Consider the following 20059-nt stretch of genomic DNA (forward strand, 5'->3'; position numbering starts at 1 on the left):
CACCCCTGAGACTGTGTAGGTGAGAGGCTGAGACTGAGCCCACCGTCAGCACCACTCAAGCGGTCAGAGCCGCTGTGAGGCCGAGAGACCACCAGGCACTTCATGCTTGAGGCTCCTGGTGTGACGAAAGCGAAGACATGTCGAAACAGGGTTAGAAAAATGAGGTCATTGTTAGTATTTCCATTTAACCGACGAATGTCTTTCACACACATACAAACGGGTATACGAACCATATAATACAAATAATATTATATATGAATATAGGTGATGGGGGGGCCAGAAATGAGGCGGAGGAAAGCGCAAAGGAAAAGGCACATGCGATGTTAATGTGTTTCCAATTCTCCTCACAGGACTCTGTCAGATACCTCCATCCCAACAACTGATGGCCGAGGCTACTAAAAAGGAGCAACTTATCAGAAGGTATGACGTGCATGACCTATAGCTTGTTCTGGGAAAACCTACCAATACGTTTCCTTACAGACGCACGCATGCACACGCACGCCCACAGACACGCACGCGCATGCACACACACGTGCGCGCCCACACACACACACACACACACACACAATCTCAGTAAGAGCCGTTCCTAGAGAAGCGCTGTGGCAGGTTGGCTGTAACTGCACTAGAGTCAGAATATGTTTTTAATCTTCACTCTTCCACCAGCTAGATTTGTGGCCTTAGATGTGTCAGTGGGGGCACCAACCACAACACCCCAGTAGAACACAGAGCCTGCCAGCAGATGGCAGTCGTGGGTTCCCTTGGCCCCCCGGAACTCCACTGTGTCTGTGTTCTCCTCCTACGGCTCAGGCTGCTCTTTCTCTGCATTTGCTGGTGCACCTCTTCCTCGCTCCTAAAAATTGGTGAACCCTGACGTTAATCCTCAGACCTCTTCTCACGTCTGTTAAACACTCACTCCTAGGTGGCCTCGTTCAGGCCTGTGGCATTAAATGCCATCATGGAGTCATGGCTCCCATATCTCTCCCCAGAATTGCAACTCCTAATCCAAGTCCCTCCAGGTGTCTCCACTTAGGTACCACTTGGGTATCTCAAATTGAATATGTCGAAAAACGAACTCTTGACCTCCATCACCAGCACACCCATCTTGCACATGGGCTGCTGTGTGACTTCTGCCCGTCTTCGTCACTGGCTACTCATTCCAATTGGTCCGTCAAAAACCCTAGAATGATCCTTTTCTCCTCTTTTTCTCTCAGACCCCATGTCAGCAAATACTGTCAGCGCCCATCTTCAAACAAATCCAGACCCTTCCAGCTACCCCCTCAGCCACCCCAGACCAGGCCACTGTCATCTCTCACCAGGACACTTGCTGGTACCCCCTGCTCTGGTCTCCCTGCTTCCAGTCAGATCTTGACACTGCAGCAGGACCGAGCAACACCACGTTGCTCTTCTGTTCAAAACCCTCTGATTGCTTCCCATTTCACTCCCAGAAACTTCCCTGCAGCTCTGCATCCCTCCAGAGCAATCAGCTAGCTCTGTGCCCTCACTGCCTCCTGTCCTCCCACTTCACCCACACTGCTCCAGTCACTCCAGCCTCCTCCCTGGTCCACAAACATGCCAAGCACAGCCCCTCAGAACCTCTGCACTTACTGTTCCTTCTGCCTGGAATGTTCTCCCCACCAGATATCTACAGGCTCAGTCTGGCAAATATCACCTCATGAGAAAGAAACCTTCTCTGACAACACTGTATAAATATGGCCACCCAGCCAGTCCCTTCATTGCATCTTCCCCCTACCTGCCTTAATATTTCTTAATAATACCTATTACCACCTGGTTTATTACATATCTATTTGCCTGGGGGAGTTAATATTTTTTAAGATTTTATTTATTTATTTGAGGGAGAGTGAGTGAGCAAGTGAGAGAGAGAGAGAACAAGCACTGGGAGGAGCAGAGGGAGAGGGAGAAGCAGACTCCCTGCTGAGCAGGGATTCCCTACTCGGGACTCGATCCCAAGACCCTGGGATGATAACCTGAGTCAAAGGCAGACACTTTACCGAGTGAGTCACCAGGAGCCCCCGACTGGGATTTTTTTTTTATAGCCTGTTAATTTCCTCACTAGAATGGAAGTTTCTTGACAACAGGCCTTTGTTTTATTCACTGATAGACCCCTAGCCCCTAGGATGATGCCTGTCACGTGATGGACACTTAATATTTATTTATTGAAAGAATGAATAAATGAGTGAACGAATGACATAGGGACATTACGAAAGCTTACTAACAGCAGAAATATGTAGGAATAAAGCTTTCATATACACTATACTCATATTTGTGTCGTGTTTGGTGCTGGTACACCACGGATGGCCCTCTCAACTCACAATTACCATTAATAAAAATAATTTAGGTGGCCATATATGTGATGCTTTCTGATCATGTTCATTTATTCAGCTGTTGTATTTGGACTCACCGGATTTTTACCCTCATATCAAAATCAGTAACCTAAACCATTATCTGGAGCTCCTCTTCCAATTGCCTCCTTTTACCATTCCCTTTAACAAAATTAATTACCCTCACGAATATCCTTTGTAGATAAACTCCTCTCATTTTTTTCTTTGCAATGTAGAAAAACATTCCCAAACATGGTTCGACCCAGATAAAAAGAAACAAAATGGTGGGAGGAGGGATGACTTATAGCTTGAAAATGAAAAATAATCCATCCTTCTTCCTCTCAGGGGTGTGATGAAAGACACCAGTGAAGACAAACTTGAGTTCATTCTGTACCTGGATGACATTGCTGCTTGCATAGGCGCAAAGCCCAGTGTGCCCTCTCTGTTCCTCAAGGATCCCAGACTAGCTTGGGAAGTTTTCTTTGGACCATGTACTCCTTACCAGTACCGCCTTGTGGGCCCTGGAAAATGGGATGGAGCCAGGAACGCCATCCTGACCCAGTGGGACAGGACACTGAAACCCTTAAAAACTCGAACCGTTCCTAATTCCACCAAGCCTGCCTCCATGTCACATTATTTAAAAGTTTGGGGGGCACCTATCCTCCTTGCCTCTCTTCTACTGACCTGTAAATCTTCACTTTTTTTGAAATCAGTGCGAGATAATCTACAGAATAGAATTTCCCCTTATCTAATAAGTATTTGGTGAGGACGAATCTGATTAATTACAAGAGTTGTCCCTAACCGCATTAATTCTATCTCCAAATATTTTGTGCATCCCTCCTCTCCTCTCCGTCTTAACTGCTCTCACCCAAGCTCAGGTCCAGTCATCTCTTATCTGAATTACTCCATTGTCTTCCTCTCTGGTCTCAGTGCCTCCTTTCTTGACTCCTTTTCCAATCCATATTCTACTCTGCTACCTGAGTGACTGTTCTAAAATGAAAATATTGTCACTGTTTCCATCAAGATCTTGGTAGGAATAAGATGGCACTCAAATTAGGTAATTGGTGGACATTTTGATATGGAGATTATTATAAAAGTTTGGGCAGAGTGTAGGGAAATCATAGGGATAATAAAATACTCCCAGACTAGTAGCAGTGAGGTATTTTTACCATCCTCAGCCTAATGAGGCAAGAGGAGAAAACAATTACGAATGAGAGAGAGAGGCTTCTTTGTGGAGAGGGCCTCCTCTCGAGAGTTATGACCTTCACCTGACAGATGAAGGCAGTCTGTGGTGACCTCAGAGGTACAGAGCTTGGCAATAAATTCTCTAACTTAATTTTCTTCCCTCCCTCTCATCCCCTGCCCATGCTCCCCAGTGGCCTAACCCAACCAAACCTCAAAGGGCAAGGTTGCCAACTGATAGATTGAATCGTGTCTCGGAAAGAGAGATATTCAAGTCCTAACCCCAGGTACCTATACCTTATTTGGAAATAGGATCTTTGCAAAGGTAATCAACTTAAGATGAGCTCATGCTGGAGCACAGGGAGCTAGATCCCATATAACTGGTGTCCTTATAGAAGGAGAAGATACATAGACAGAGACGCAGTAGAAAATGCCATGTGAAGACAGGCAGAGGTTGGAGTGAGGCACCTACGAGGATTGCCCAGCAAATACTGGCCGCTAGGGGAGAGGCATGGACATATTCTCCCTCAGAAACTCCAGAGGGAACCAACCCTGCTGACACCTGGATTCCAGACTTCCAGCCTCCAAAACTGTGAACAAATAACCCACTTGGTTTGTGACACTTCATTATGGCAATGCTAGGAAGTGAACACACGGACTGATGTCATCCATGGAGGTCAGCCTCCGAAAGTACAGACAGAGCAAACACGATGGAGAGCATATATGGAAGGGCAGGCAAAAAGGATCCAGGGCAGACATGTTGCTTTCCAGTTTAAAATCCTTGAAAATGTCTCCTTTGATCAGAGATAATGGTCCAAATTCCTTAGCCTGGAAAAGGAGACCCTTCGTTGTCTGAGCCCATTTGCCCGGTTGCCAGAATCCCGTCCTGCAGCTTCCCCCAGCCCCACTTCAAACCTACCAGCCAACACTACCAACCTCTGACCTGCACCATGCTCCCTCACTTTGGGGCAAGCCCAGCTCCAACTGTCTTTCAAGAGAGAGCTCGATTATCTCCCTCTGTGAAGCCTTCCCTGAATCCTCAAAGCAGAGCTGACCCCCACTTTGTAATGACTGAGCCTCGTGCACTGCTTTGTCGTTGCCCTTTTCTCACTGTAGCGCACAGTTGACCCTCGAACATTGCGGTTTGAACGCAATGGGTCTACTTACGTGTGGATTTTTTTCTCAATAACTACAGTAGAGTTCCATAAATGTATTTTCTCTTCCATATGATTTCCCTCATAACATTTTCTTTTCTCTAGCTGACTTTATTGTAAGAATACAGTCTCTCATACAAATAACACACAAACTATGTGTGAATTGACTATGTTATCAGTAAGGCTCCCGGTCAGCAGGTTATCAATATAACAGTACTGTTACGTTTGAGGGGAGTCAGAAGTTATTCAGATTTTTGACTATACAGGGGTGCGTTGTTTAAGGATCAACTGTAATATTCTTTTTGAATCTGTCTCCTAACAAATGGTGAATTACCGAGAGGAACCATATCTTGTTCAGCTAACACTGCCTGATGCAAAGTACTGCTAAATAAATGATTGCTGATTTAACAGTGGCCTCCCCAGCTGACATTTCTTGTCTGTGCCCTTCTACCCACATTCTTTCTCCTGCCAACACGATAAATTTCCTCAGATCACCTCAGCCATGCAAATGAACAAGGACAGTCCACCAACGGCAAGAAACCCGTATGGCAATTGGTGTAAATATAACTGCTGTAACTGGGAGCCATGTGCACTGGTTGAAAGCACTAACTCTAGAATTTGACTTGGATTATAATCCCGATTCTGCACTAGCTATGAGGGCTTGGCCAAGTGACTCTCTGAGCCTCAGTGTCTTCATCCAGAAAATGAGGAGAAAGTGCACGGTGAGACAATATAGGGTGTTAGACACACAGTAATTTGACTATTAATAGCTGAAGAGTCTGAGGACATTTTCAGTTTCTGAATTAAAGGATTTGAAACCTGCTGCCTAGCTCTTTTCCCTCTTGCCTCATGGGAAAAAAGCATGGCCTTGGGGAGAATAACAAGTTCCTCTGGCTTTCTGGTGAGAGCACACCTGCCTACAGAAAGTGTGTGTTCTGCACGGCCCCAGGCACTGGGTGAGAAGTCTCCTGACCCTGAAGTTCAGTTAGCAGACCCGTATGTCCTGGCTTAACCTCTATCCATAAGGAAATGAGTATTTTCGTCTCCATCTTCACTCTCTGTTTTATTTTATAAATTGTCCAGAACCCAGGTGGAGAAATTAGCTGCTACTCAGGGGTGGGGACTTGAGACCCCAATGCTGTACCCTAGCAAACTCTAGGTCCCACTTCTGGCTTTTCTTTTGGAGTTACATACTTTGCTAGTATATCATCAACATGCCAAATAAAAACCCCTCTACTATCACATTCCTCCCCTTTTATTCCTTGGCTTGCTGTCTTGCCAGCTTCCCACCTCAAAGGATTGTCAACGTAGTTTAGCCCACGTGTTGACTACCTCGGAAACAGAAAGCAGCTGTGGGTGAAGGCCGACAGGAGAAGCCTAGATGGGTCCACCCTAATCCAAGCTGCCATCACCTCTTAATCCTCTCAGCAATCTAGGAGGTAAGTACGGTTATTACTACCAGCATTATACAGATGAGGGAACTGAGAAAGAGAGGTTACTTAATTCGCCCAAAGCCACACAGCAACGAAGGGACTGACCCAGAGCAGATCTTTGTTCTCGAGTCCCCACATTTACCTACAAATCCCTAAAGAAAAGGAAAAATTTTCCTCGACCCCTTCAAGGTCCCTGGCGGAGTCTGAAAATTAAACTGACAAAGATTAACAGGAGAAAAGTGTATGAATTTTGTTGCATTTTTACACATACACAGGAGACTTTACAAGAGAATGAAAGCCTGAAGAAGTGACCGGAGCAAGAAGCTCTATACATTTTGGACAAAGAAACAATATATATGTAAAGAATTGATAAGACAGAGAGGTTTGGACGAGGGGCAGTAAATGGTGAAGAAGTAGCTAGGAAAATAAGGGTTAGTTTAACATGGTTGGTTTGTACAGACTTCCACACCTCAAATTCCCTGTCTCTGGTGATCATGATGTCTTCCTTCCTCCTGGTGCAGAGAGGGTAGCTTTCACATGGGAGAGTCATCACCTGTTTCAGGGAAGGGGAAGGGGATTGGGGGAAGGTCAGAGTGACCTTCCTACATCTGCCATTTTCTCAGATTCTTCCAGTTGAAAATATTCAATGTGCCAGGGTGCCATGTTTTGGGATAGTGTATCCTGTGTCATCCCAAAGTTAGACATACAGGTCAGAATGAGAATTACCTGCTCACACCTGAGAAAAATTATACAAAACATAGAAATAAAGCCAAAAGAATACCTGCATGCCCTTTCAATGTCACACGGAAGCATTGTTTAACAATCCTCTCAAGGATTATTTCATTTTCTGGGGGAATTTACCATTTTCTGACTTTTCTATTTACTATTAATTAGGGGCTCATATTCTGTGAAGTTATGTTAACTTGTAGATTTATGTCCAATAAAGATGCAAATGATTTCTCTCTAGTAGAAGAGATAATCCCAAAGGTTATGGTCTATTGGCTTGTAAAACATTAATCAGTTTTGTTTCTAACCTAGATCATTTATTCAAAGATTTCTTTATTCAATTGCCTATGAATACCCGGTTCCGTAAACGCTCATTGAACTGGCCTGATTGTTGTACTGGTTCCCTCACTAATTAACGAGATAATTAAATCTTTGACAAGTATCCGTTCTATGTTCGCAAAAAAAAAAAAAAAAAAGTTGTTTTTTAACTTCTGAAAATTACACAATCCAGAAGCGGGTGAACAATTTACAAGGGCTCTTCTAAATAAGTCTTTTTTGCTTATTTAAAGCCTAAAAAACTTGGGTTCGAATATGACCTTGTCCACTCTCTAGCTCAACAATTTGGGGAAATTCACTGTCTTAAAGTCCCACTCTATGTCCAGGAAATGCAGGTACAAATTTCTACTACACAGAGTTCGTGTGAGCATTAAGTGAAGTAATATATCGGGTATCCAACATATCACCTGAGTCCTAGTGAGTGATTAGTCCACACATCAGTTGCATCCCCCCTTTTCCCAAAGGGATGCCAGCAAATGTCTCACAACTGGCTTTCCAAAAGAAAGTCCTGTTTGTGGTGCTTGCAGATTTCCATGGTGCAAATATTCCCACCATGGCTGATCTTACCCCACGCACCAACCTGAACGCAGAATTTGGAAGAAATACCTACAATTGGTCCTTGCACGAGCTAACTCGCTGTCCTCCCACTCTTCACCTGGTAATACCTTCTCTCTTTCAGATCTCGGCTCAAACACCCCTTCATCAGGGGAGCTGCCCTGATCTCCAGACTAGGTCAAGTGTCCTATTGTTTTTTTCACAGTACTGTTGTCTTTGCTTCAGACCCTTCTCACAATTTGTAATCATGCATTTATGATTATTGATTACCTCTATCACACCCATTAGACTGTAAGTGCCAGGAAGACAGAGACCATATCTGTTTTGCTCTCTCTTATATCCCCAGCGCCTAACTCAATGTGTGGTACAAAGAAGGGGCTCAATAACTACGTGTTGAATTAATCAAGCAAATAAGCAATTAAAGATGGATAGGTGGGTGGATGGATAAATGGATGGATGGATGGATGGATGGATGGATGGATGGATGGAACTGAATTTTGTCCCTCTTCCAAATTTTACACAGTTTTTGTTCTTCTAACTGGTGCTCAACCCTCCTCGAAGTTGCTCAACTCAGTCATCTTTAGAAGCAAAATATTTTTTTAATGGCTGGAGAACCACACTACAGTGGCATACTTCCTGAATGGCAATCATCTGACTACTTGACATGCAAGGACTGAATGTCACTCGATTTCTTCAGGGTTGAGTTCTATCAGTGAAATGGACATTCCAGTGCCAGCCACTGCCTCCGTTGACTGTGAGCTTGCCACCCACCCACTGTGCCTCCAAAGTCAGCCTCTGTCATTGAGGCAGTTCTCCAGAGTCCAGCTTGGAAATTCGGTCCATATCCAATTTCCTTCCCTTCTACATATGTTTCTTACCACTATTCATACATAATCCCATCTATCCAAGTTACAGATTAAGATCAACATTTGCTCGGCTTGACTTTTCCAGAGAAATAATTTTCATTTGTAATCAGAAATATTCTCCCATAGTCAGATATTACCATCTCCACTATCTACAGATATATTTTTTTCTGAAAATGGATTTTGGTTTTTTTTGAGAGAGAGAGCAGAGGGAAGGGGCAGAGGGAGAGGGAGAGAAAGAATCTCAAGCAGGCTCTGTGTCCAGCATGGAGGCTGACATGGGGCTGGATCTCACAATCCCAAGATCACCACCTGAGCCAAAATCAAGAGTCCCATGTCTAACTGACTGAGCCACCCAGGTGTCCCTGAAAATGGATTTTTAAAAATGAAATTGATTCAAATATATGAAAAATGATTAAATAAAATAATTTAGGGGATACAAACTTTAATACATGAAGCAGACATTCCCCATTGGGAAAAGTGCAAAGCAAGGCAGAAGGCAGGAATCTTCTATAGGATAAAGAATAAAGAGCAAGAGGAGAAAAATAGAAAACATCTGGTTGGCTGGGCAATATAGTCAGCCCTCTTTAGGATGAGAAGGAACAAGGAAATAAGTATAGAGCCCAGAGCTGGCTTAGCATTGGGGATTGGCTGACTGGATACATTATGTTCCCAGTCAAGGAACATTTACAAAAACATGAAATTTTTCTAAGTTTCAGTTTGCTAACATGGCACCCCAGGCAGGAGTGGCCTGGAAATTTATTTCAACGAATGTAAGGAGTTATTACTATTAATTAAGAACCTAAGAGCTCTATCTATTTAGATCTTCTTACACAGGCTTTAACATATACAAATTTAAGAGAAAAAAACCCAAAGTTTAGATTAAAATAATTTGTACGAGGGGTCAATTAGGTATGTGTGATATTATATTATGAATTACAATAAGAAACATCTTTTTGGCCTTGTCCTCATTTCTGGCACACTTTCTAAAACCCTTGGAATTTCCTGAGTGATAGACTGAAAAAGATGTCTTTTGGATTCATAACAAGCCCATTCAACCACATCTGAGTTTATGTTAGTGCAGTGACTCTGGAAAGCCTTTAAGTATGGGGGCTGGTTGCCAGGGGAACCAACCAAATAATTAGTGGGTTGGAACGTTCAGCTGGAGGTTGAGTTAGTGATCACTAATGGCCAGTGATCTAACCAATTCGCCTATGTGGTAGAACCTCAAAAACAGAAAGAAAAAAAAAAAAAAGAACAAGGTTGAGGGGGCCTCTGTGTTGGTGAATACATGGAGACGCTGGGAGAGGGCCATTCCCACAGAGGGCATGAGAGCTTTGCACCCTTTCCCCTTTAGGGAGGAAAAACATCTCCTTCTACCCTCAAGATCTTCCAGGTGGCTTAAAAATTAAATTGACTTGGGGGCGCCCTGGGTGGTCCAGTCGGTTAAGCATCTGTCTTTGGCTTAGGTCATGATTCCAGGGTCCGGGGATAGAGCCCTGCATAGAGCCCCGCATAGAGCCCCGCATCGGGCTCCCTGCTCAGCGGACAGTCTGCTTCTCCCTCTCCCTCTCCCCTCCCCACTGCTCATATGCAAGCACTCTCTCTCTCTCTCTCTTTCAAATAGGTAAATAAAATCTTAAAAAAATTTAAATTCACAGCAGACGTATTAGCGAGAGACAAAATCGAAGTTCTATTACATGTGCACAGAGGCCCAATAATGAAGTTGAGACCCAAAGAAATGAAAAAGGCAGGCAGTTTTTACACATCTTAGACAAAGAGAAATCTGTGAGGAATTGACAGGACAGAGAAAACTTAACTTTCGGAGCTCCATTTACTGAGGAATTCTAAACAGAATTTGGGCAAGAGTAGTAAATTAGTAAAAAGTAATCTGGTTTGTCTACCCAGACTTTTTGGCTCTAAACTGCCTATCTTTGGTGATAAGGATGTCTCTTTACCTCCTGGTAGAAGGAGGGTACCTTTCACATGGGAAATTTATTTCTTGCTTTCCGGTGACAAAGGGGAGTAGGGAGGTCAGAGTGTTCTTTTTGCATTGGTTGTTTCTTAAGTAACTTTTATTTAAAATAATCAGTATACCAAAGTGGCACATTGTGGGGTGGCCTGTCGTTGGCCAATGCAACCCACACCTTGCCCTATGCATCTCTTATATCTGGTTCTTCCTGAGTTATATCTTTTTGCAACAAAATCAGTAACCTAGCAGGTAAATTTTCTGTGAGCCATTCTAGTAAATTAAGAGAACCTGAGGAGGCGGTGTGAGAGCTTCCAATCTATAGATGGTGGGTCAGAAGCACAGTTGACAACCTAGACTAGAGATTGGCCTCCTATGTTGGGGGGGGTGGGTAGAGGGAGTCTTATGTTCCAGAATTGCTTGATAAGTGAGGAACCCAGCACCCGGTGTCAGAAGTGAGGAAGTGTTTGTAGCAGAGCATTAAGAACAAAGGAGACTCATGGGGCACCTGGGCGGCTCAGTCAGTTAAGCATCTGCCCTCAGCTAGGGTCATGATCTTAGGGTCCTGGGATCGAGCCCCGCATAGAGCTCTTTGCTCAGCCGGGAGTCTGCTTTCCACTCTGTGCTCTCCCTCTCTCTCCCTCTCTCTCTCTCTCAAACAAATAAATAAAATCTTAAGAAAAAAAAAAGAACAAAGGAGACCCAGAGGAGTACACATGCAAGTCACCTAAGTAAACAGATTGGGGTGAATCATTAGCTTCAAGAGATTTTGTAAATATTTCATCTGGCATTGCAAAATTCTTTCTGGCAGATTTTTGCAATTTTGACCATTTAACACCCTTATGTATAAAGTGTGACCTGCAGGCCAAATGCTGCCAACCGAAGCTTACAGCGCAGCTTGAAATCTAATTTGAGGAACCCTTGAATCCTAGTAATGGAGAAATAGATCTACTTAAAGAAACTCAACCCAGGGGTGCCAGAACAGCTCAGTTGGATAAGCGTCTGACTCTTGATCTCAACTCAGGTCTTGATCTCAGGGTCATGAATTCAATCCCAGCATTGGGCACCCCAAGGGAGCCTATGAAAGAAAGAAAGAGAGAGAGAGAGAGAAAGAAAGAAAGAAAAAGAAAGAAAGAAAGAAAGAAAGAAAGAAAGAAAGAAAGAGAGAAAGAAAGAAAGAAAGAAGGAAAGAAAACCCAGCCCTACTCTGACCCTTGCTGATCAGGTATTTCTGATCAGACTTCATCAACAGGGAAGGACCAATAAAGCGTCCAACCTGCTGAGTGTGACCTGCTGTGTGTGCAGTTCCCTGGAGAGGCAAGTGAAAAGTCCAGGCTGGTCCTGGACTTGAGCCTTTCTAAGGGGTCATGGTTCAAGCTGACACTGAAGCAGTTTCCCTCAGAGCAGCAGGCTATGTGGCTTTTCACTTCCTCGGTTGAGAATAAAACAGGGTTCCAGGGATAATCCATAATTCCACAACATTTTTAAAATATGTCTAAAGTCACTTTAACCTCTATCGCTTATCACATAATTCATATTTTTAAAAGTATAATTTAAATGAAAGAAAGCAATACTAAGAAGCACTACGAGGTAAACCACATTTTACAAGGTCAATCGAGGAAATTAAAACTAAACCTGCTGTAAAAGTCTCTTGCTGAATAATAAAATGTGTTTCAAAGCTCAGCATTACATTTAGATACTTCTGCCATGCAATTTCCAAAAACTTATCTCCCCAAAAGGAAATCCTTCAAGTGAAGGGGACATCAATTAAAAAGAAAAAAAAAAAGGACTAAATTTCAGATTACATTTGCTAGTTTAAAAACAGTACATGTAATAACTTTAAGAGGAAACAAGTAAGGCATTTATTTTCTTGGACTACCCTTCTGCACACAAGTCCTAACATCTTGATCCTCTTCAAGTTGAGCTCACTATAGCTCTTCGAGCAGACTCTTGAGTCCCCGTGGGAACAGTAATCAGCGTGCCTGCCATTCATTCTGCAGAACAGAAACAGAACTACAGGCACACCCATGTGTGCATAGGGCTCATTTGACCTCACTTTACTCACTAGGCAATCTGGTCTCCCTCTACCGTCCTCACTTAATTTCTAGGTACCTGGCAGGTGAACAACAGTCAACGAATCAGATGTAACGAACCACCGGCAACAGCAAAAACAATACTAGACGAAAGCACAAAAAAAAAAAAAAAAAAAAAAAAAAAAAAAAAAAAAAAAAAAGACAAAAGCAGAGAAGAGAAGCAACCCCAAGAAGGAAGAAAGGGAGAGGCAGGAACTCCAGCTCCAACAGAGGAGTGCACAGGAATCATGTGAGAGAATTAAACCACTCTCCATAACGTTGGAAACACCACTGACTTGAAAGGCAGAAAATCAGTCAACCACAATAACAGCTTTCTGGGGCACCCAAGACTCTCTAATGATCTGGGAGGGAGACACTAAGTGACGGCTGAGATTTATAATCAAGACACACTAGCTGGACTAAATCATCTTCCTCTGAGAGAAAATTTGGTTTCTGACAGCAGCTAAAAATCATTAAGAACCCATCGTGGGTGTAAAAGCTATAAAAGCAAACTCAGAAATTACCTTTCAATTAAAAAGAAAACATAATATAGGGGCGCCTGGGTGGCTCAGTCGGTTGAGTGTCTGACTCTGATCTCAGCGTTGTGAGATTAAGCCCCGCATCAGGCTCTGCACTGGGCATGGAACACGCTTGGGATTCTCTCTCTCCTTCTCCCTCTACCCCTCCCCCCTGAACCACAATCTCTCTCTCCCTAAAAAAATTAAAAAATAAGAAAATATAAATAATGAAACTGATACTTGCTTTTGTGATTCCAAATAAGGTGTTCAAAAAATGGAGAAAGGGCAGCTTGGCTAACCTAAGAAGACTACCCCCAAGAGAAGAAGTCAGGGCATCTGACTCCATTTTAAATAAAGTTTTCTTTATTTTTACAACAAATATCACAAGAAGTCACAGAACCTTTGAAACCCTTGGAAAATCTCAGGACCTAGAGGCACCCAGCACAGCAACGGGCAAACATGGGGCAAGTAGATAAAACCAGGAATGTTAAAGTGTCCATCCTGCAGTAATCAAGAAATTCCAACAAGCAGAAGTCCGGGACCAGATGGCTTCATAGGTAAATTCTACCAAACATTTAAAGAAGAGTTAATACCCATTCTTCTCAAACTATTCCAAAAAATAGAAGAGAAAGGAAACCTTCCAAATTTATTCTACAAGGCCAACATTACCCTGATACCAAAAGCAGATAGACACCACAAAAAAAGAGAACTACAGGCCAACATCTCTGATGAAAATAAACATAAAAATCTTCAACAAAATAGGGCATCTGGCTGGCTCAGTCCATTGAGCGTCCAACTCTTGGCCGTGGTTCAGGTCATGATCTTAGGGTTATGAGATTAAGCCCCGCGTTGGGCTCTATGCTGGGCATGGAGCATGTTCTAAGATTCTGCCTCTCCCTCTGCCCCTCCCCCACCCTGGTACATGCACATACAGTCCTTCACTTTCTGTCTCTCTCCCTCCCTCCCTAAAAAAAAGAAAGAAAGAAAAAGAAAGGATAAGAACTATATGATCCTCTCAATAAATGCAGAAAAGCATTTGACAAAGTACAATATCCATTCATGATAAAAACCCTCAGCAAAGTAGGTTTCGAGGGAATATACCTCAACATAATAAAGCCATATATGAAAACCCATAGCTAACATCATCCTGAATGAGGCAAAACTGAGAATTTATCCCCTAAGTTCAGGAACAAGATAAGGATGTCCACTCTCACCCTTTTATTCAACATAGAATCGGAAGTCCTAGCCGCAGCAATCAGACAACAGAAAGAAATGAAAGGTGGGGCACCTGGGTGGCTCAGTTGATTAAGCGCCTACCTTCAGCTCAGGTCATGATCCCAGGGTCCTGGGTTCGAGCCCCATGTCAGGCTCCCTGCTCAGCGGGGCGTCTGCTTCTCACTCTCTCTCAATCTCTCTCTCTCTCTCTCAAATAAATAAATAAATAATATTGAAAGAAAGAAAGAAAAAAGAAAGAAAGGATGGAAGAAAGAAAAGGGCATCCAAAACAGTAAGGAAGAAGTAAAACTTTCACTATTTGTGGATGACATGATACTCCATAGAAAACCCTGAAGACTCACCAAAAAAACTATGAGAACTGATTAATGAATTCAGTAAAAGTCACAGGATATAAAATCCATGTGCAGAAACCTGTTGCATTTCTAAACACCAATAACAAAGCAGCAAAAAGAGAAATTCAGAAAGCAATCCCATTTACAATTGCATCAAAAATGTAAGATACCTAGGAATAAACCTAAACAAAAAGGTGAAAGACCTGTGCTCTGAAAACTATAAAACACCAATGAAAGAAACTGAAGATGACACAAAGGAATGGAAGGACATTTCATGCTCATGGATTGGGAAGAACAAATATTGTTAAAATGTCTATACTACCCAGAGCAATCTACAGATTTATTGCAATCCCCATCAAAATACCAACAGCATTTTTCACAGAACTAGGACAAAGAATCCTAAAATTTGTATGGAACCACAAAGGACCCTGAATAGCCAAAGCAATCTTGAAAAAGAAAAGCAAAGCTAGAGGCATCACAATTCCAGACTTCAAGTTATATTACAAAGCTGGAGTAATCCAACCAGTATGGTACTGAAATAAAAATGGACACATAGATCAATGGAACAGAAGAGAAAACCCAGAAATGAATCCACTATTATATAGTCGATTAATCTCTGACAAAGCATGAAAGAATATCCAATGGGTAAAAGACAGTCTCTTCAGCAAATGGTGTTGGGAAAACTGGACAGCAACATGCAAAATAATGAAACTGGACCACTTTCTTACATCATACACAAAAAAATATTCAAAATGGATTAAAGACCTAAATGTGAGACTTGAAACCATATAACTCCTAGAGGAGAACACAGGCCATAACCTCTTTGACATTAGCCATAGCAACTTCCTTCTAGATATATCTCCTGAGGTAAGGGAAACAAAGTGAAAATAAACCATTGGGACTTCATCAAAATAAAAACCTTCTGCACAGCCAAGGAAACAATCAACAAAACTAAAAGACAACTGGGGCGCCTGGGTGGCTCAGTTGTTTAAGCACCCAACTTTTGGTTTCAGCTCAGGTCATGATCTCGTGGGTCATGGGATCGAGTTCTGCATCAGACTCTGCTCAGTGGGGAATCTGCTTAAAGATTCTCTCCCTCTGCCCCTTCCCCAGCTCGCTGTCTCTCGCACACACTCTCGCTCTCTCTACAATAAATAAATAAATCTTTAAAAAAAAAAAAAAGCTGAAGACTTATAGAATGGGAGAAGGTATTTGCAAATGACATATCTGATAAAGGGCTAGTACCCAAAATATATAAAGAACTTACAAAACTCAACATTCAAAACCAAATAATTCAATTAAAAAATGAGCAGGAGACATGAATTGACGTTTTTCCAAAGAAGACATCTAGATGGTCAACAGACACATGAAAAGATGGTCAATGTCACTCATCTTCAGGGAAATACAAATCAAACCTACAATGAGATATTACCTTAAACCTGTCAGAATGGCTAAAATCAACAACACAAGAAACAAGAGGTGTTGTCGAGGATGTGGAGAAAGGGTCACAAAGTCTTACACTGTTGGTGAGAATGCAAACTGGTGCAGCCACACTGGAAAACAGCATGGAGTTTCCTCAAAAAGTGAAAAATAGAACTACCCTATTATCCAGCATTTGCACTACTAGGTATTTACCCAAAGGATACAAAAACACTACTTCAAAGGGACACATACACCCCTATGTTTATAGCAGCCTTATCTACAAGAGCCAAAGTATGGAAGCAGCCCACGTGTCCATCAACTGATGAATGGATAAAGATGTGATATATATACACAATGGAATGTTATTCAGCCATAGAAAAGAATGAAAGTTTGCCATTTACAATGACATGGATGGAGCTAGAGAGAATAATGCTAAGGAAACTAAGTCAGAGAAAGATGGATACTGTATGATTTCATTCATAGGTAAAATTTAAGAAGCAAATGAGCAAAAGGAAAAAGAAAGAGAGAGAGAGACAAACCAAGAAACAGATTCTTAATTATAGAGAACAAACTGATGGTTACCAAACAGGCCAGGGTCGGGGGCAGGGTGGGAAGGCGAAATAGGTGATGGGGATTAAGGAACGCAACTTGCTGTGACAAGCACCAGGTAACGTACGCAGTTGTTGAATCCCTATATTGTACCCCCAAAACTTATATACACTGTGGGTTGGCCAACTGGAATTAAAATAAAAACTTTAATAGAAAGGAAAAAAATTCTCCATTCAGAAAAGAATGAGCCTCAGAGATCCCTTCTCCCTGCCTTAGGTCCAGAAGACCAGCAGCCAGGAAGAAAAGTGGCACTTTCCTCTGGAGAAAATCTGCATGGCTCCAGAGAAAAATTTCTGGATTCTAACTCTTAGAGGCTCCCCAGCAAAAAAAAAAAAAAGTGGAAAGTCTGAAATCGCAGCCAGATTACTCCATGACCCATCTCACCAGTTGAAAAGTCCTGCATGAGCCTACAGGGTCACACATCAACAGTTGGGGATGCTCTGCTCTGAAACATGAACAGAAATCCAGGGTCAACACTTGTTTCAGAAAATCATCTAAGACAGAAGGCAGAGACCAACACGAAGAAGGAAAGTTGCTGGAGGAAATAAAATAATGCAGGAGTTAACATCAGGAGAATTATAATCCATGTCCTCTGAGAGATAAAATATAGTCATGGGTCCATGAAACATAACAGAATATCATTGTAAAAGGAAAAATAGAGAGGTGCCTGGCTGTCCTGTTCGGTAGAGCACGCAACTCTTGATCTCGGGTTTACAAGTTCGAGTCCCACGTCAGGTGTGGAGGTTACTTACAAATAAAATCTTTTTTTTTAAAGAAAAAATAGAACAAGAATGGGCTTCTAGAAATTAAAAAATAAGAAAGAAAGATAAAGTCCAGGAATTCTTACAGAGAACAAAAAATAAAATTATGGATAATTAAAAATCTCAGAAAAATCGAGCACCTGGGTGGCTCGGTCAGTTAAGTGTCTGCCTTCAGCTCAGGTCATGATCCCAGTGTCCTGGAATTGAGTCCCACATTGGGCTCCCTGCTCAGTGGGGACTCTGCTTCTCTCCCTCTGCCCCCCGCCCCCACTCGTGCGCACGCTCTCTCTCACACAAAAATAAATAAATAAAATCTTTAAAAAAAAAAACTAAAACTAAGAAAATGTGAGGACCCATCTAGGAAAACTAACATCTTAATAGACTTTCAGAACATCTTAATAACAATCCTTTCCAGGACTTATTTCAAAGAAATAATAAAAAATTTCCCCCCAAACTGAAAACTCAGGCTGGAAGGGCCCAGTAAGCACCCAACGCAATGAATAAAAAATCTCAAAGCAAAGCATAACAGAAGTCTGTTTCGATGCATGAAGTCTGAACAGGTGTTACACCTCCCCGTGAAAACATCACATCAATGGTTAGATACAAGCGTGCAGAGATCAGGGGAGACGTCTAGGTTGGAGATGTAAAACGGGATCCATAGCTTACAAAGTATTTGAAGTCCCAACATCGGATAGAAAAACCTATGGAGAGTTGCATAGAGAAGAGGAGAGGGAGAAGGAGAAACAAAACGAGATAGAAGAGACTAGGGCTCAGAGCACAGGGCTGCAGGGGAGGGCGGGGATGTCGAGCCAAACGTGACATCTCAAGGAACCAGAGAAGAAAGTACTTTGGAAAATGAACGAGGTCAACCTGTATGTGCTCCTTCTCTCCCAACCCCCAGAAGTACCTTGCTGAGCGGCCAGGCCTTCAGGAACACTAATGCCTGAACAGTTGTGTCACAGAGTTTGAGAAACCCCTCCTGGAACACGCAAACATTACCAAAGAGCTCCCCCTGCTGACCCTGATCTTAAAGAAGCTTTCTAAAGTCACCTCCTGGAGGCAGGATTGATGGACGTTTGGCGAACGTCGTGGTCGTGCAACACTGCCTGGTCCAGTTTACCTACTCTGTTAATCTCGGGCAGCCTCCCGTCACTGTAGAATGTATTCACATATGCTAAGTATCTGAAAGATTTTCTCCTACATCTTCCTGAGGAGCCATTTACAGAGTCTATGTTTTATTAAATGAACTCTGTGCCTCTGTGTTTCAGTGGGGGGCACGATCCCAAATGGATGGATTGGACTAGATCAGCGGATTTTCATTCCCCTGTTGCCTACTTCCAGAGACAAAGAACCTTGAATGGGAGTAAGAAACTGAAACATGACTTAGCCACAACCCCACGAACACTCCTGCTTTTCTACGTTGTATGCTTTGGAGTACCCAGTAATATTTTATTAGGGAAATTGACACCCTGCTAAAAATTTGGAAACCACGCATTCTTACTAACTAATGGAAAACAATTCTATGTACAAATGTGAAACTGAGTCATCTCGCTTACTCTCATCCATGGGTCTGCGTGCAAGTAGTGATGCCTAGTGGATAGCTGGGTATTCCCATCTCCTGAAAGACAGTAAGTTCTCATAAAGAGAGCACTGGCAATAAAGAACACTGCATTTCTGCAATGAAGTCAGCAGGAGTATTTCTCATAATGTTGTTTTGTGTATTGACTGACGGTACAAGTCACTAAAAGCCATTCTAGGAGGGACCAAAATAGCCCAGTACAAGTAAGCAGCTACCGATGTTCTGCAAAGACTACACATACTCTGTAGAAATCTTTCCTGAATGTGATTCCTCTCAAATGAGCTTTTGGCAAAAGTTCAGCTCCCTATAGATACGTGGTCAATTAAGGGAGTGTCCGCACCTTGACGATCAATTCTGCCAATGTATATAGAAACAGTCGACAGCCATGAGGGCCCAAACTTCTCTCCCATAAAGCTTGCCTATAATAACTTTAGCCTGAAAAATTATGAGCTCATGTTGCCAATTGCCCAAGTGGTAAAAAGAAAGAATCATAAGAATGATGAGACTTCAATGAAATGTTTTTATTTTCATTTTAGCAGTGGAGTTTGTGGTGGACCCTTCAAGATATTCCAATCACAATATGTAAACCTGGTTAATTATATGAATTGACCTGCTTATTTATTTTATATGAGCCAATTAAATGTTGGAGGATACCTGATGAAAATGAGTATATAAAACAGGTGTGGGTCCTGCCCTCTGAGAGCTTACATTCAAGTGGAAAGATGGAAATCAAGCAAATCATCATCAAATAAATATGTAATTACAGATTGTGAAAAATGCTTTGAAGGAACAGTCCAGATAGAGAGAATGACAGAGTGACCTAATTTAAGCTGCGAAGGGATGCGTTGAGAAAGCTCTTTCTGAGGAAGTGACATTTAAACTGAGATGTAAAAAGTAGTAATACTTCCCTAGCTGAAGAGTGGAGGATTAAGGGTATTTTAGGCAGAGAACAGCAAGTGGGAAGTCCCTGAGG

General features: G+C 42.4%; 1 protein-coding gene across 9 annotated transcripts in view; it reads left to right on the forward strand.

Annotated features, from left to right (window-relative positions):
* Window positions 1-12757, forward strand: part of FMO4 (flavin containing dimethylaniline monoxygenase 4) — a 31700-nt gene extending 18943 nt beyond the window's left edge. For 5 of the 9 annotated variants that reach the window (XM_034666718.1, XM_034666719.1, XM_034666716.1 and 2 more), the window contains 2 exons: window positions 351-420; window positions 2685-5915. In XM_034666718.1, coding sequence (XP_034522609.1) covers window positions 351-420; window positions 2685-3105 — 491 coding nt within the window. In that variant the 3' untranslated portion in view covers window positions 3106-5915. Of the gene's footprint in view, window positions 1-350; window positions 421-2684; window positions 5916-5957; window positions 6946-8248; window positions 8786-12665 lie in introns of those variants that run through there. The other 4 variants (XR_004627245.1, XR_004627244.1, XM_034666721.1 and 1 more) reach the window with 4 other exon arrangements.
* The last annotated feature ends 7302 nt before the right edge of the window (window positions 12758-20059 follow it).

The sequence above is a fragment of the Ailuropoda melanoleuca genome, chromosome 8 (genome assembly GCF_002007445.2).
Source record: "Ailuropoda melanoleuca isolate Jingjing chromosome 8, ASM200744v2, whole genome shotgun sequence".
In the NCBI taxonomy this organism is placed as follows: Eukaryota; Metazoa; Chordata; class Mammalia; order Carnivora; family Ursidae; genus Ailuropoda; species Ailuropoda melanoleuca.